Consider the following 15,173-nt stretch of genomic DNA (forward strand, 5'->3'; position numbering starts at 1 on the left):
TATTAAATACTTCAGTGAGATCCATGTATCCATTTAGCCCTTTGAGGGTCAAATTTTTTTGCCAAATGCGTCCCCCCAGGGTCGATTTTTTTTATTGCGGATTTAAATTCTACGGACGAATCTATATCGAGAAAAAATAATCAAAATTTTTTGGGTGACTGTAAAGTGACAAAAAAATCATTTGTGTTGTTACATACATGTAGTTTATTATGGCATTACACAAGAAAAGTTCTAAATAAAAACGAGAGAGTAACAAGCCGGCACCTCTTGAGTGAATCAAAATCAGATAGACATCAGTTACGCGGGCGCAAAAAGCGGGAAGCACCCGGAGGACGATAGCGAAACCAGCCGCTGCGCACGCGGCCGGATGTGGGAGCAATAGACGGCGCACCGCTCATAAAATACAAAAAAGAGCCTCATCAGTTTCTCAGGCGACCTTGGTCTGTGGCAGGCGCAAGAAGCGAGAGGCGCCCGGGTACTCGGTGGGCGATACCAGAGTCCTTCAATGCTTTACTGGTCACGAAACTGCTCCGTAACTCAATGGGAGAGCTTCATATGCTGCGTTTGGCCGCCGCGCGGTGGCGCCACCCTCTCACTGAGGTCACTCCTCGGGCGGCGTTGCGCTGGCTCGAACGGCGGAGCCGCGGCGAGTTGTGTTTGTTTTGTGCGGGAAAAAAATATAACGTGCATCTCGCGCTCTTGTGATGCGACTTAAGTAGTGCAACGACGATGCCTAACGTGTGTTGCGTCCCGGGATGTCATTCCTGGTACAACGATACCACAGAAAATGTTTCCTTGTTCTTTGACCGAGCGACGGGGAGCTGCGAGAGAAATGGAGGCGCGCCATTCCAAGGCAAGAAACGGGTGATTTCAGCTTCGATTATAAGTGTGTGACAGTGCGTTGAAATGCACTGTGTGTGAGAATGGAAAAAGCAAGGTACCCTTTTGAGAGCATCGTGGACCTAGAATTGTACAAGGCTAACTTAAAGCCGGATTTTTGTCATATCAGTCAGGTTGTAGCGGTGCTTCATTGCCTGTTTGCAAACTTGTATTACCTTGCGCTCAGGCTAGCGTATAAAAAAGGTTTTGGACGTCCTTGTGCTTTTACTTTTCATATTTCCGCGAATTATCGCTTAGGGTTCGTCTTGTTTGTTTTGTAACCGCGCGTGGCCAATTCCGGTTTCTTATCTGGCGTTTCAACCGGAGCGCCCGTTTGCTCTTTTTGTCGTACGTCCCGTCGGGCAATATTGTTTGATACCTCGATACATCAAACCTCGATATATCGAACAGCGCGGTGCCCGCGAAATAGTTCGATATAACCAGAATTCGATATATAAAATCACGCAAAAAACGCGTCATAAACTGGTACAAATCAATAAATGAACGAATTGTGCAGTAAATACTCACTTGGTGCTTCGAAGTATTTATTATTTTGACTTAAAGTACTGCAGCAGGGTAGCCTGGCGTGTTATACACGACTTCCTCAACGTAGTCCAAACGTTCCACAAGCGACAGGCCGGTACCTTGTATAGCGCTGCAGTAGCTATAGGGCCAAAACCGCTGAAGCCTCGGTCGAAGTCGGGAGCGAGACACTATCAGCGCTTGCGGGTACAACCTCGGCAGCGTCTTCGTTTGTGCGCTCAGTAGTAACCTCCGCTAGGATCTCCACATCCGTCAACTCCGCTGTCGTTCCGGTGCTGCCGTCACCGCCAACAAAGTCATCAATGCACATGCTTCGTGGCTCAGCACCAACAAAGCGCTCCAGCTGGCCCCAGGTTTCTTCAAGCTTACATTCTTCTTTTGCACCGTCCAATTCTGCTTCGATGCAGCCGATGCGCAGCAGCCGGGAACGTCCATCGCTCCACCGCTATCCTCGAGGGTACTGCGGGATAGCTCACCGCCTGTCAACAGAGCGCGAGCGGTCTGGGCAGTGTGGGGTGGCGAAGTTCGATATACCCATTTCATGTCCGTCCCAGTTCGAAATAAAAAATTAAAAATGCATGTGATTTTCCGCGTGATATGGAAAGTGTTCGATATAGGCAATAATTCGATATACCCGAGTTCGATATATCGAGGTTTGACTGTATGAAAAGGGTGCCACCTTGTCGCCAACTTGATTTTTTGTTTCTTCGACGATGTTCTCGATCCCATTTCCATGGATCCGAAATTAATAACGTTCCGAGAGTAATGCATGCTTAGCAAACGCCGCGCAACTCACTTTATCGACGTTCATCTGTGCACGCCACACTGCGGACTGCTTCTTCGACGTTTGTGTTTCCTTCTAGTCTTCTGTAGAACAGGAGCTCGCTAGCTCGCTGCGTTCAGAAAAGCTTTGCGTCGTTCTTGGCTAGGTGGCAATATTATGTTTCCTCCGTGTGCTCCACATCGCAGCGCGAAAAAATAAATTTTTGTACGCTGGACCACGCTCGTTTGTCTCCCTTCGTAACATTGAATTTTTGTTGCGTGTGATAAAATCAGTTTTATTGTTCTTTTTTTTCTTTTTTCGCTTCCTGTTTTTGCAAGGATTGCAAAGCGTGGAAGCGGAAAGACACATGGGGCAACATATATCTCTTCGTGTTTTGATCCTTCGCGTTTCTGCGGCGTTTTTAAATGTTCTCAAGTATGTACCCACTCATTGAAACGGCAATACTATTGGGCTATCTCTTTTAGTGTTCTGTGCATTCCAGAGCAATCAACGGATTCATTAAGCGTAGTCTGAACGACGTCTACTTGGTTTCTTTAAGTTTTTTTTTTTATTGTAGTATCGATAGGCCCGCAGCAGTCCGTGACTGCGCAGCTCCCGTATGTGTGGTATTTACAACTTTTGCTTTAAGAAAAGAAGAAATAGAGATTTAAAAATCCGAAAACACGACGTCGCAGCGCTTGTGCCAGAGCACGCAGAAGCCGTTGCCGTTGGCGGCCGAAGTCTACGGTAATTTACTACGAAAAATAAAACCCTATTGAAGGCAGGTGATGACTGGACTATTCATCGCTAACTACTACGAAAAAAAAACACACTTAATCAGCGCGCAGACACCAAAAGGAGCGAGCGTTTGCACGCCAAGAGCAGGCCAATGCGCCGCGAAAGCGGCGGCTGGATGACCTTCGTGCGGCGGTGGCGCCTGTAGTGGCGCGCGCGGTCCCTATATGAAACGAGCGCCGAAGTTTCGTGACCAGTAAAACATTGAAGGACTCTGGCGATACCCAGCGCGTCCCCTCGTTAGCAAATGCGCAAGCGATAGCCGGCGCGCCACTGACATAAATCATAAAAAAATAAAAAGAAGAGCCATCGGCGCAAGAAAAAAAATTTGACGTATTTCTGAAGTGTGGCAGCATATGCCAAGCAAGAGAAGTTGGCGCAAAAAGGCGCGCTTTTTAAAGATACAAGCGATGCCGTACATGTACGTCATTGACCATTTTGAAAGTGTTTGCCGATGCCGTACATGTACGGCCGTGCCCCTAAAAGTGTTAATAGCATTTTCTCACACGATAAAATCGTGACACATCATGTGCTACAGATGGACAGACGTTTCTTTGTTGAATCGAGACAGATGTGCTTGCGCATTTAAAATAATGTGAGATGATGGAAAGTTAGTAAGAAACGTGCTTGAACATGGGAATTTGCTTGTAAAATTGCAAATGTGCACGATTCTTAATTGTGAAAGAAATCCTACGTGATACCATGGGGCTACACATTATTGCAGTCAGGCGACATATATATATATATATATATATATTTGTCATCTGATACCGCGGGAAATGTATTGTTTGTGGCTAGTAATGAAATGTTGCTTGCTTTGTGTCACCTTTCAGCAACTATGCTGGGAACAGTAAAAGATGCGATCTTGCGAGATTGGATGGGGACACTTTCGTTATACGTGGGGCTCTCTGCTTTGATGACACACGTCGGCGAGACAAGTAACTGGCCTTCTCTTTCCTTTAATCAATATACTTAGTCTATAATATTCATTACACTCTCTCTAGCGGGCATAAGTACAGCATAGGCCCAATTAGTAGGCTGGGTACTTAGCTCACCGCTAACGTCTCTGCGACTTCCCAAAAATATCTGAAGGTCTATGTCCCAGCAGTATATCTATTAGACATCCGAAGTACCGTATTTGCCTGATTCTAACGCGCACCTTTCTTGCTAAATGTAGGTCTAAAATTTGTGTGCGCATTACAGTCGAAACCAGATTCACAGTGAAATCTAACTCAATCCAATCCAAAACAATCCGCCAATACCATGTGCATAAATCTTGGTGTACCTAAAACGTCTCTTAAAATAAAATGTCTTCTAACAGGCACGCGGCTTAACGTGGTGTCGTCTGCGCAGTTGGATCGGTGGCAAGCTATATTTTTGAATTTCCCCAATGTAAACTAACCTGCACGTTACAATTGGGGGTGCATTAGAATTATGCAAATACAGTACATGCTATAATTTTGTAAAAAATTTTCGATGTTAAGAATACGGTGCTGGTACCTTATATTTGGACGTTATTTTGACTATGTTAAAGACGTACTCTCGATGTTGCTGATACTCTATTTGTGGACGCTATTTAGACACATTTTGCTGACGTACTTCAGACGTTGCTGGTATTTCAGTTTTTACTTCGTACATGTCTATCACAGTTACACTTATTTAGTGTGCACATAAGGTACCGTAGCATCTGTGCTCCCCAGGGAAATCTTAAAGGAGCCACGAAGACAAGACGGAACTTTGTTCAGTTTTAGAGAACTGGCCCTTGGTAACTCACTCAGCTTCATTCCAGCCCCAAAAGATGTTTTTCAAATCGGAAAAATGAAAGAAGTTAGTCTTTCTAATTTCGTGCTACAGTGATGCAGCAGGGGCCAGCACTGAAAATACCAACTATCAGTGTGTAACCGCACATTAGCATTCAAGTAATGTGATCAACCAGCTTAATTGGTGGCCGCCAATGGCCTAAACAAACTTCTGTGACGTCGTGGAGAAACCACCGAAAGTGGCTGTGGAATCGCCAGTGTTTCATCCGTTGTCTTTATTATGTACATTGCATATTTGAAGTTTGCATTAGAAGTGGTATTATCGTTATGGGGAAAAGCAGTGTTGTAATGGAGAAACCTTCTATTTTGTCTTCATGACCCCTTTAAGCGAATAAGGGTTGTTTTACGTATGTCACGTTTTATTTATGAACTGCTTTACAGGTTTCAAATGTTTCACAGACAATTTCTTTTACAGGCGTTTCAGAAAAATTTTTTAGGATCGCTTTTCACCCGCAGCTCACCACATTCAAATGCTTGAAACACAATTTCTGAGTGATTAACTAATTCTTTGTGTAAATCTGTTTGTTCTAGAATTTTGCTTATAAAATGAACGTTTGCACGTTCGTTGATATGTTCATCCAAACTTTGAATACCTCAGATGTCTTTGAGCAAAAAAATTGGAATCTTTTGCCAAAGGTTTCTAGAGCAGTGCTGTTGGTATAATTCTGATTGTCTTCTAAACTGAGTAATTTTGTTTGCAGTTTTTCAACTGAGTACTTGCATCTTAATGTTGTATGGAGAAATGTAACACAGTACGGATGTCTGGAAAACATTGCCATTCAAGAGAATGATCACAGAAGAAATTGGAGGGAAAAAAAAACAACTGACGGTATTTTAAGTTTACAACACTGAAAAGCAGGACAAAAAGAAAACAAATCAGAAAACCCGTAAGTGGGTAAATTTAATTACCTTTGGGTGCATGTCTAGAAAATGTTGTTAACCTGCATTGCCTTCCTGGTTTTAAATTTTTCTTTAAAAGGAAGCTTAGGCTTCTACACCGTTTAACTTAAGATATACAGTACAGCATGAAGCAGCAGTCTTGAACGGCAACTGAGCTGACTTTAATACAATGTAATGTAAGGATGCAATGCTGCTGATGGTGGTGGGAGAGAATCGCCGAGTTTGGCTGTAATTTTTTATGTTTCTGAAAGCAGGAAGCGTACAGCTGGCCGTCCCTGGCAGGCATTAGAGTTGTCCCGTCGTTCTCTTTCAGGACGTCGCGTGGCTTCCCAAAGGAGACTCGAATGCCCATCCAAGTGCAGAGCGGTGTCGGAAGGAAAGAGGGTCCCCCGCCCCAGCTGCACTTATACCTGGACCCCGAGTGCAGCTACGAGCTTGAGGCCCAGCCGGAGTGGACTCCCAGCCTGGGACAGGTATGGAGGGACCCGGCCGACCTCACCCAAGCTAACTTAACACAACCCGCACCTCACCCAATGGCTCATAGGCGCCATGACAACAAAATACAAGTTTGGTTCAACCCTAACCCTACCTTATCTTATTAACCCACCCAGATCCCAAACCTCGACCCCGACCCAGACACAATGCCAACCTGACACAACCTGACCTACTCATGCTTACCAATTCTCACATGGGCTCAATTTTAGTAATGCCTTCCGGGTTCTGTTCAAGTTGATGTCCCTGTCACACGGAAAATGTAGTGGCCTGTAAAGCAAAGAAAATTAGCTGTTAATGACATTAGTTTAGTTCGGCTCTACACAAGAATACCAAACACTTGACACTTGACGTGAATGGCATTCATCGAACAAATTCGCATTTGCTTCCGAACCAAATGAGTATCCTCGACAGCCGTGGGCTGTCACTAAAACGAAGAGCACTGTGTCGAAAACCAACAGTAAATCAACATTTCCCGCTGAATGTTGTTTTTGAAGGCAATTGTAACATCTTTGATGCGCTCCACCATGCTACAGCTTCTCAAATATGAATTTGTTGCTTTCCTGTCTCAGCTTGTGATGTCTACTGATGTTACTAAAAACAGTAATACACTTCTCTTTCTTTACAAAATAATAAAAAAAAGTCAACGCCCCTTTCTTGAAAGAAAGATGGTAAAAACGTGGAGCTTTCTGCTATCAACCGACTCAAAGTCCAAGTCTAAAATCCAAACTGCTTTGGCTGTGTTGGAATGGCGTAATCATGTAAGAGCTGTAAGGTGCTTTACAAAGAAAGGAACGTCAAACAGAAAGCAAATGTTTTTTCTGATGCGTGCGTGGCCAACTTAGGTTTTACGACTTTAATAAGGAACTGCTTTGTTTGATGGTATGCCCTCACTACGGTGAACTTTTATCCGTGAGTGAAAAAAATACTGCACCTACAAAATGGATATTCTGGATTTCTGTTCTTGCAAAGCAACATTGCCTTTTTTGTGTCTTATTAACGTTGTTTCACACGAAACCATTTTAAAGGAATTTTTTTTTGCATAGTTTAATACCCACACACTTCAGTATCAAGCTTGATTTGCAACCAAAGAATATACTGCCTTGACTACCTAAATTTGGTGTTTTTTTTTCTGCGGGCAGTAAAGTTTTAGGTTTAACCGGGTTAGCTAGCAAATGATCCGCAGTATTGTGCTTTACGGGTGGTACGCTGTGAATGGTCGAAGCTTGCGAGTGCATGAAAGCAACCACACTCTTCATCTGGTAACTGAAATCCTTATTGTGATGCTTTATTTTTATTGCAAAAAATCTTTATTGCAACGCTATGAGATATGCCCACATGTTGCTTTTTGTTAGCTGATAAATCCTGAACAGTACGCTGCCATTGTACCGTGGTAATGATTATTATGCTGTGCTAATATTGGTTGTATGTGTTTATTGGTTGTAATGGGCTGGGCGTTTTTAGTCATGTTCTTTGAAGAAAAGAAAAAAAAAAGTTGCACCTTGGAAACGAGCGAATGTGGTGGCAGCTGTGGTGTACTTTGTGATTTCACCCCGGTGCCTGCCTCTCTTGTCAGCTTGCTGGGACTTTATTTCAGTAAGCTGGTGGAGCCCTCATTCTCTTTTTATTTTTTGTTATTTTTTAAATCTATGCCAGGGGTGTAGCAGGTTGGTTCCGCCTCGTGGCTTTTAAGCCATGAGGCAGACTTTTCTGCACTGCACCATGTCGGGGCAAAATACTTTGCAAAGGACGTGTGCAAAAGTGTACAAAAGACGTTGCAAACTGTACAAAAGTGTGCAAAAGATGTTGCAATAAACGGCAGCGTGCAAGCGCCTTCTCAGCGCAAAGGCTAATTGCGTCGATTTGAATCGCATGTCACCCTCACTACCCTCCCCTTACAGGGGTCCCCATAACTGGTTACCTCAGAACCCTTTTCCTAATGGCTTTGACCTCAAACCTTTACAACTTGACCATTAGAGCATATTGCAACTTGAGGAGTAACTTAAACTTGCACTGAGACTGGTTGGTGTAAGCCTACGTCCTGCTGCAGAAAGTAGCCCAACTTGCTGCGATGAAAGGATTTTTGTCTACGATGCTTTCATGGGGGCAAGGGATTGACTTGACAAGCTCACAACAGGAATGGTTGGCAATGTCTAAAAGAGGACTTTGTCCTCCAGTGGACACAAACAGGCTGGTAATGATGATGATGACGCTTACGTCAATTGCATAGACGTCGCCCCTAGTCTGGCTGATCGGGATGTGCGTGGGCATGTCTTGGTTGCAGATGATGCGACGATACGTCACCATGGTGCCTTCTTACGCCGTAGCCATCACCTTGGCTGTTCTAGCGGAACAGCTCTTCTCTATTCATCTCTCAGGTAACTCGTTCCATTTGCAATGTTGTGATTTTGATAGAAATTGGTTGCTTTTCAGCTCTATCATGAGAAAAGTGGCAGTCAAACTTTTATTGCCACAATTACTGTGCTCTCTGGATTCTAAGTACACTCGATTTTCTGAAGTGATAGTGCTTGAAGTGGAAGAGAGGTGGGCTTTGAGTTCGAGGGCGTACATGTCAAGTCATCCGCTTAATTTTTTTACTTTCCTCGTATCTTGAGCAGGTAAGAGTACTTAGAATTGTGGCCTTGCGTAAGATTGTAAAAAAATACTGGAACTTGATTCAAGTGACCTCAAGTAAAGGCTGGAATTCAGTTTGGCCGAAAAAAGTGTGGAACGAAAGGTAGCCTGCTTGTACGCATGGTGCGCACAGCATTCACGAGATTGGCCAGTTCCAGTCAAACACCTGGCTTGATGGAAGTCGTAAATTTTGTTTGCATATTTTGAGTGCCATGCGTTCGGGCTTGCAACTTTGTGCCAAGATGCCGATAGCCAATCCGTGTCATTTTTGGGGGTTTGATGGTGGGAGCATGCCTTTGTTGCTCTAGAGCCGTGATTAAAACAGGGTCGCTGTAGAACCTCGAGAGGAGCATGTATCAAACGGTCGCGAAGCAGTCATGGGAATTGTTAACTGCTGCTCACCAATCACCTATAGTTCATCTCACAAGCTAGCTGCAGCACTGTGGAGGCTACATTGTTGTCCCCCTCAGGGCGCCTAACTCACCGCGAAGGAAGCGACAAAAGGCGCCGGGGCCGTGCGGTGCCACTTGCCGAGAGGGGAGAAGGGAGTGTCCTTTCAGGCCCCTCTTCACGGCGGATTAGGCGCCCTCAGTGGGCGCACTATTGATAACAATGTAGCCTCCACAGTGCTGCAGCTAGCTTGTGAGATGAACTATAGTGTAACTATTTTTCAAACTGGTCTTAAATCGAAGTAAGTACGCTTAGATCTCACATTAAGAAAATAGTTGTACATTTAATTTAATTTAATTTAATGTGTGTGTGGAATGCGATCTGTTGTTTTCCTTCGAGGATGGCGCCAAAGGCGTGTGCAATGCAGTAATAAATTTTGGTTGAGGTAAATATCATTGGAAGTGGCAGTGTAGGTGTGGCAAAAAGGGAGGGGCCGGGGGAAAGGGGTGAGGCTGTATTACATTACCATTGTAGTAGCGCGTCGTTCTGTTACGCCTTACGTCGCAGCCTATGAGGTTTTACTGCTTGCCTGTGTGACGCCAACGTTTCCTTGGTGGACTCCCAGCACCGATGTAGTCAGAAGTTTCTAGGCCATGCTGAAAGTTAATAGGCAGTGGAGAATTCAAAATACAAGCTTGCTGCTCGAGTGTCACTGCAATGTTTATTCCAGAAAAGCTGGCAAAACTACCTTTCTTGCTGTGATGAGATGATTCGATCACACTTGAACATTAAGCTTTTGCAGTGAATTGCTTTTGCTTTCAAGGGAAAAAAAAAACGTGCCGAGAAGGTGAACCTGCGGGATGATTTGGGTGCATTTGACACGATGCAGTCGCTCTTAGAAGCATACGGCGACGACTAGCAATGAACCACTTCTTGTAGTAAGAGAGCTGAGCTGCGAAATTGCTGCTAGGTAAGCCTCATAAAGTGATATAACCTGCTTTCAGAAATAAATATTTGGTTTTCGGGTGATTTTTTTTTTGTTGTTTATGTTTCATTCTCGCAAAAACGAAATTCTCGCTAAGGCAAATTTTCGGGCTGTCCCCGGCAGTTTTGTTATTGCGGGGTTCGACTATATTTGTTTGAAGTTTGCCAAGAAACTGGGAACAAAACCTGTTTTTTGTCTTATGGTCCCTTCTAAGATCTTCGGTGACAAGGTGAAATAGTAGTAATTTGTAAAATAGAATGCCGCTGCGCCACGCAGCACCAACGTTTCGTGTAACGCCAACCCTGACAGCGGTGTTCCCTATGCCGTAGGAGTGTGTCTGGACTTCAACTGTGCCTTGCAGAAGGCTGAGACCTTCCTGGAACTGACCATGCTGGCCAGCCTGGTTGAATACATTGTCGGGTAAGAGAGCCGCTTCCAATTTGTGCGTGCTGCTGGTGGAGCTGAATGAACAGCGATGTGTGATTCGTGGAGCTTGTTTGAGTGCTTGTTAAAAAAGGAGAAGTGAAGTAAGGGTATGTAATTGTGAAATAAATGCATCTGGAAACTTTTGCTTAGCGCATATTTCTGCAATGACACAAACTTCAGTTGTTAAATTTTGCCAAACATCCTGCCTTACTGCCCCTGTCGGTAAGCTCACTCAGTTTGAATAGAATGTTTCGTCTCTGGGAACAAGTGCTGCGAAACGTTTTTAGCAGCAACTACATGAGGCAATTTTGTTGTGCCTCATGACAGGCATAACCCTGTGGGTGCAACAACCTTTTGCTCTTTGGTGCTGTGACAAGATGATGCTGCCACCACCACCAGAACTGGCAAAGTCACTCGCGGAAATTGTTTTATGTGGTTACTACCTACTTTCCACGTGTGGAAGTGAGAGATATCACCCTTCTTAGTGCCACTGTACTCATAATACAGTGGGCAGTCCCAAAAGCTGAAAGGTGATTCACGCAGTCGACTGTGTGGAAAGCCAGCTGTTGGCGTATCTGATTACCATTGTAGTGTGTGGGTGTTTGCAACACCTTGTCCTAGCATGTGGCAGTACCTCATAGACACCCTTGTGTTGTGTCCGTGCTCATTCGGCACTGATTGGCACACTTGGGACCTCCTTTTTCATTCCAGAAAAAAAAATAATAGAGAAATAAACGGCAACTGCAGGTATTTACTCCCAACAGACCTAACATTGTTCTTCACTGGCGAAGAGGCGAAAGAGCTATGGAAGCTGGGATCTTTCAATTATATGTAACAGTTATTTAGCCTCTTATGTTCTTTCAAAATACACACATAGAGAAGCAGCATCACTGTAGCATCAAAGTATTCATACAACGTAAGTGTTCTGTGGTGTGCACACTGTTTAATTAATTGAGATTTTGGCTTCTCTTGGTTCATGTCTTAAGAAGTGCAGGGTTATAATAGGGCTATGCTGTAGAACTGCTAATTGTCGCAGCTGTCTAGCTGTAGTTGGAACAGGTGGAATGGCGGCAGCTTTAAAAGCTGTGGCAGTGAAGTGCTTCGTAGATGCTGCGCTGTTATTGTAGTTTGTATCACAGCGTACATAATTCCGTCTTACGATCTAGGCCATGTGTGGGAATGACACCAGCTTGTGCTTTTGTATGGAGGATGAAAATAAGGGCTTTCTGATGCTTTGCAAAAAACTTTACATTGCTTCTACAGTCGACGTCCACTAATTTAACGAAACCCTCCAATTTCACCCAACGATTACGGTTCTACCATGTGGGCTGATTGAATCAATAAGAGTAGTCAATGTTATCCATGGGTGCCGGTGGCACAAAATACTGTGGTTGTCTGCTTGTAAGACAGAGCCTTTTGGAGGGAGTGACGGTTTTGCACATGTAGGAGATACCTGTTGGAGGGAGCTGTTGGTGCCTGTCAGAACAAACTGCTTGTCGTCTGCTTACAGGAGCCTATCGGAAGGATTGGCCCTGGACAACTTGGGCACGGACGGTCCTTGGGAGAACCTGCTTCTCCGCGTGGCGCTATACTGCATTGCCAACGGGGCCGTCTTTCTGCTGGGATGCCTTCTGACGGGTGCTACCTACCTTTCCGCTGTTGGGGCCAACAGGTATTGCGGGAGTTTCGAGGTTGCTTGACTGTTCGGGGCATCTGCTAGGGTTTTATGATGTTGCTACTTGTCATGCACAACCATTTTAATGCGACGGCATTAAGTGGCCCATTGAGTGAAAATGGCATTGTTGACATCAGTGTGTATCAGCGAACCACCCCAGACCATGTGCCCTTGTATACTAGGTTACAACTAGCCTCATCACCGCAGCCGGATGTTACTCCATGCGCCGCGAGTAGTGCGTTACTGGGAATATTTTGAACATGGCACGAGCCGTTTCCGTGATTTTCTGTGCTTAATATGCTTATAAAGTACTGCAGCGACGGCAGACAAACTACGCGAGGAAAGGCAGACGATATCACGCATTCATAGCAATCCCCTTTCAAAACGCGCGTGCCCGTTGACATCTGGGTCCGTCGCTTAGGCGGAGTGATACCGTATATGAGCTATTGCCGTTCTTAACTTGTTCCCGAGTATAGTGTTTCATAGTGCGCTCAAACTCAGCAGTAGTGAAAGGTGGTTGCCAACATGAGTAGGCCACAGATGAAGGGAGGGAGGGGGCGGAAGAATGGAGCCAAGTGAGTTAACAGATAGGCAGTGCCATCATTGTCAACACTTTCACCGCACGGCAGCGGCAACAAGTAGCGGTGCAACGCGTGGGAGACAGATGGAAGCTGCTCGAAAGCTTAGTGCGTAAGCGGATCGCAAAGCAAGTCGTCTCAGGTGTTTAAGTGGACAGTATTGCTTTCACATTGAAAACCCTTAAGAAGTGCTTAGGTCTCCTATTATTTTTTTTTCTGTGTGTGGCCATCGCTGCAAGGTAATCTCTCTTGCTCATTAATGTGAAAGCATTAGGGGCTTGTCGATCCAAAAAGCTGTCGTGCCACAAATGTGGCACGAAAATTGGCTGCTACACATTCTCTAGCACATGCACCCCTGCGTCCTTCAGAAATACGACAAAAAAAAAAAAGGGAATGCGTGTTGCGGGGCTATGTATGGGCTTGTGCAGAGCCTCGTGAAAAGCGGGGAAAGTGGCAACGCAGCGGCAGCTGTTTGGCACCCTGCTATTTCTCCGCTTCCCTCGCCCTGCAACGCAGCAGTCGCCAGTGAGCCAGGGTGCTCTGCGCAGCACAGAATGCTCTGTGGCGTTCAACTGGACACTCGGTGGCATTTAGTTTGACGTTAGGGCTTTTGCATGCACAACTCATAAGAAGTGTTTGGGTGTTCTTGGACGTTTTTTTTTTTTTTTGCTGTTGTTAAAAGTGTGATGCGTGCAAGGAGCTACAGTACTGCGCCATTTTACTTTAGCATGGTTGTAGCTATGAAACGCCATCTATTTATAGAATGTCGTACCCTTTGTTTCCACGTTTTGGCCATCAAAAGTGTGTTTTATACTCCTGTGTGGGAATTTAGTTTATAAGGGTTGTACTAAACTCTCAAAATCCCATCACTGCCACCGTTGCCTCTTTTAAGGGGGGGGGGGTAAGGGAGTATCGAATTAAGCATTCATCTTTCATGATTATAATCCTTCTGTTCTTGCGAAATCACTCATGCACTTATTCTCGATTTTGTGGTGGTCATCCAAAATGTTATGTCCATTGGCAAAGGGCCAATTAATAGTGGTGGACAGATCGCTACATTTCGTGAGTCCCTGGTGACGTGCCTCTAAAGTCACGGCATTCCTTTGTATCATGTTGTAAAGGTGGGCGACTTGTGTGTGGGGGAATGCGACACTTGCGGAGAGCAGCCTCTGCATGTTAATTACAAGTTGCGTGGAACTTCTTGGTCCCCTTGTGAGTTGCGTGATAACCAGGAGAGAACCCGTGCATCTCGTGTGGAATTGTCTCGTGACACGGGGTGCTACCATTGCAGGGGCCTTGCCTACTTTGGGAAAATGGATCGGATCCCGCCATCACCAGGGAAGCAGCGGTGGTCCCCGTATGTCGGGCTGCTTGTGGCGGGCCTCTTGTTTCTCATGCTTGCCACCTGTGCAGCTGTGGCGCTATTCGTGGGGGCTGCCGTGTTTGCCGTGAGGGTAAGCAGCTTTTCCTCTCCCTCCAACATTGTTGCCGAAAGAGATACACCACGTGGCAGTGATGGCCTTTGACAAGTTGGTGTCGATGCGTTAAAAACTGCATCGTATGGGATTGCATCATGCAGGACTTGATTCCCCGTATATGGGACTTAGTGAAAATGGTGCATCATATGGGTTTTTGCATTGTACAGGTTTTGCATCATACAGGTTTTGTATCAGGATGTAGTAAAAATAGTGCATCATATGGGTTTTTGCATTGTACAGGTTTTGCATCGTACAGGTTTTGCATCAGGACGTAGTAAAAATAGTGCATCATATGGGTTTTTGCGTTGTACAGGTTTTGCATCGTACAGGTTTTGCATCAGGATGTAGTAAAAATAGTGCATCATATGGGTTTTTGCATTGTACAGGTTTTGCATCGTACAGGTTTTGCATTATACAGGACTGGATGCCCCGTATATGGGACTCGGTAAAAACGGTGCATCATTTGGATTTTTACATTGTACAGGTTTTGCATCATACAGAGCTGGATGCCCTGTATATGGGCTCGGTAAAAACGATGCATAATACGGGTTTTTACATTGTACAGGTCCGACGTCATACAGGCTTTGCATTATATGGGACTCGATGCCTGGTATATGGGTTTTGATAAAATGGTGCATCATACAGGTTTTTACATTGTACAGTTTTTGCACCATATGGGACTGGATGCCCCGTATAGAAGACTTTCAGTCCTGTATGATGCATGGAAGAGCTCGAGAAGACAGACTACTCAGTGGAGGTGCGAGATGAGAACATTTAAGGGCAAAGAAGGAATTCGGACAGCACAAGGTGGGAGT

The 15,173-nt window shown here is 45.0% G+C and overlaps 1 protein-coding gene across 1 annotated transcript in view; it reads left to right on the plus strand.

Annotated features, from left to right (window-relative positions):
• Positions 1 to 15,173, plus strand: part of Pgap1 (GPI inositol-deacylase) — a 59,445-nt gene that overhangs the window by 36,957 nt on the left and 7,315 nt on the right. Inside the window, exons 15-19 of the mRNA XM_077670668.1 lie at positions 6,014 to 6,173; positions 8,477 to 8,570; positions 10,531 to 10,621; positions 12,138 to 12,299; positions 14,172 to 14,334. Coding sequence (XP_077526794.1) covers positions 6,014 to 6,173; positions 8,477 to 8,570; positions 10,531 to 10,621; positions 12,138 to 12,299; positions 14,172 to 14,334 — 670 coding nt within the window. The remainder of the gene's footprint in view (positions 1 to 6,013; positions 6,174 to 8,476; positions 8,571 to 10,530; positions 10,622 to 12,137; positions 12,300 to 14,171; positions 14,335 to 15,173) is intronic.

The sequence above is a fragment of the Haemaphysalis longicornis genome, unplaced genomic scaffold (assembly GCF_048455015.1).
Source record: "Haemaphysalis longicornis isolate Haplotype H1 unplaced genomic scaffold, Haemaphysalis longicornis Haplotype H1 scaffold_5, whole genome shotgun sequence".
NCBI lineage: Eukaryota > Metazoa > Arthropoda > Arachnida > Ixodida > Ixodidae > Haemaphysalis > Haemaphysalis longicornis.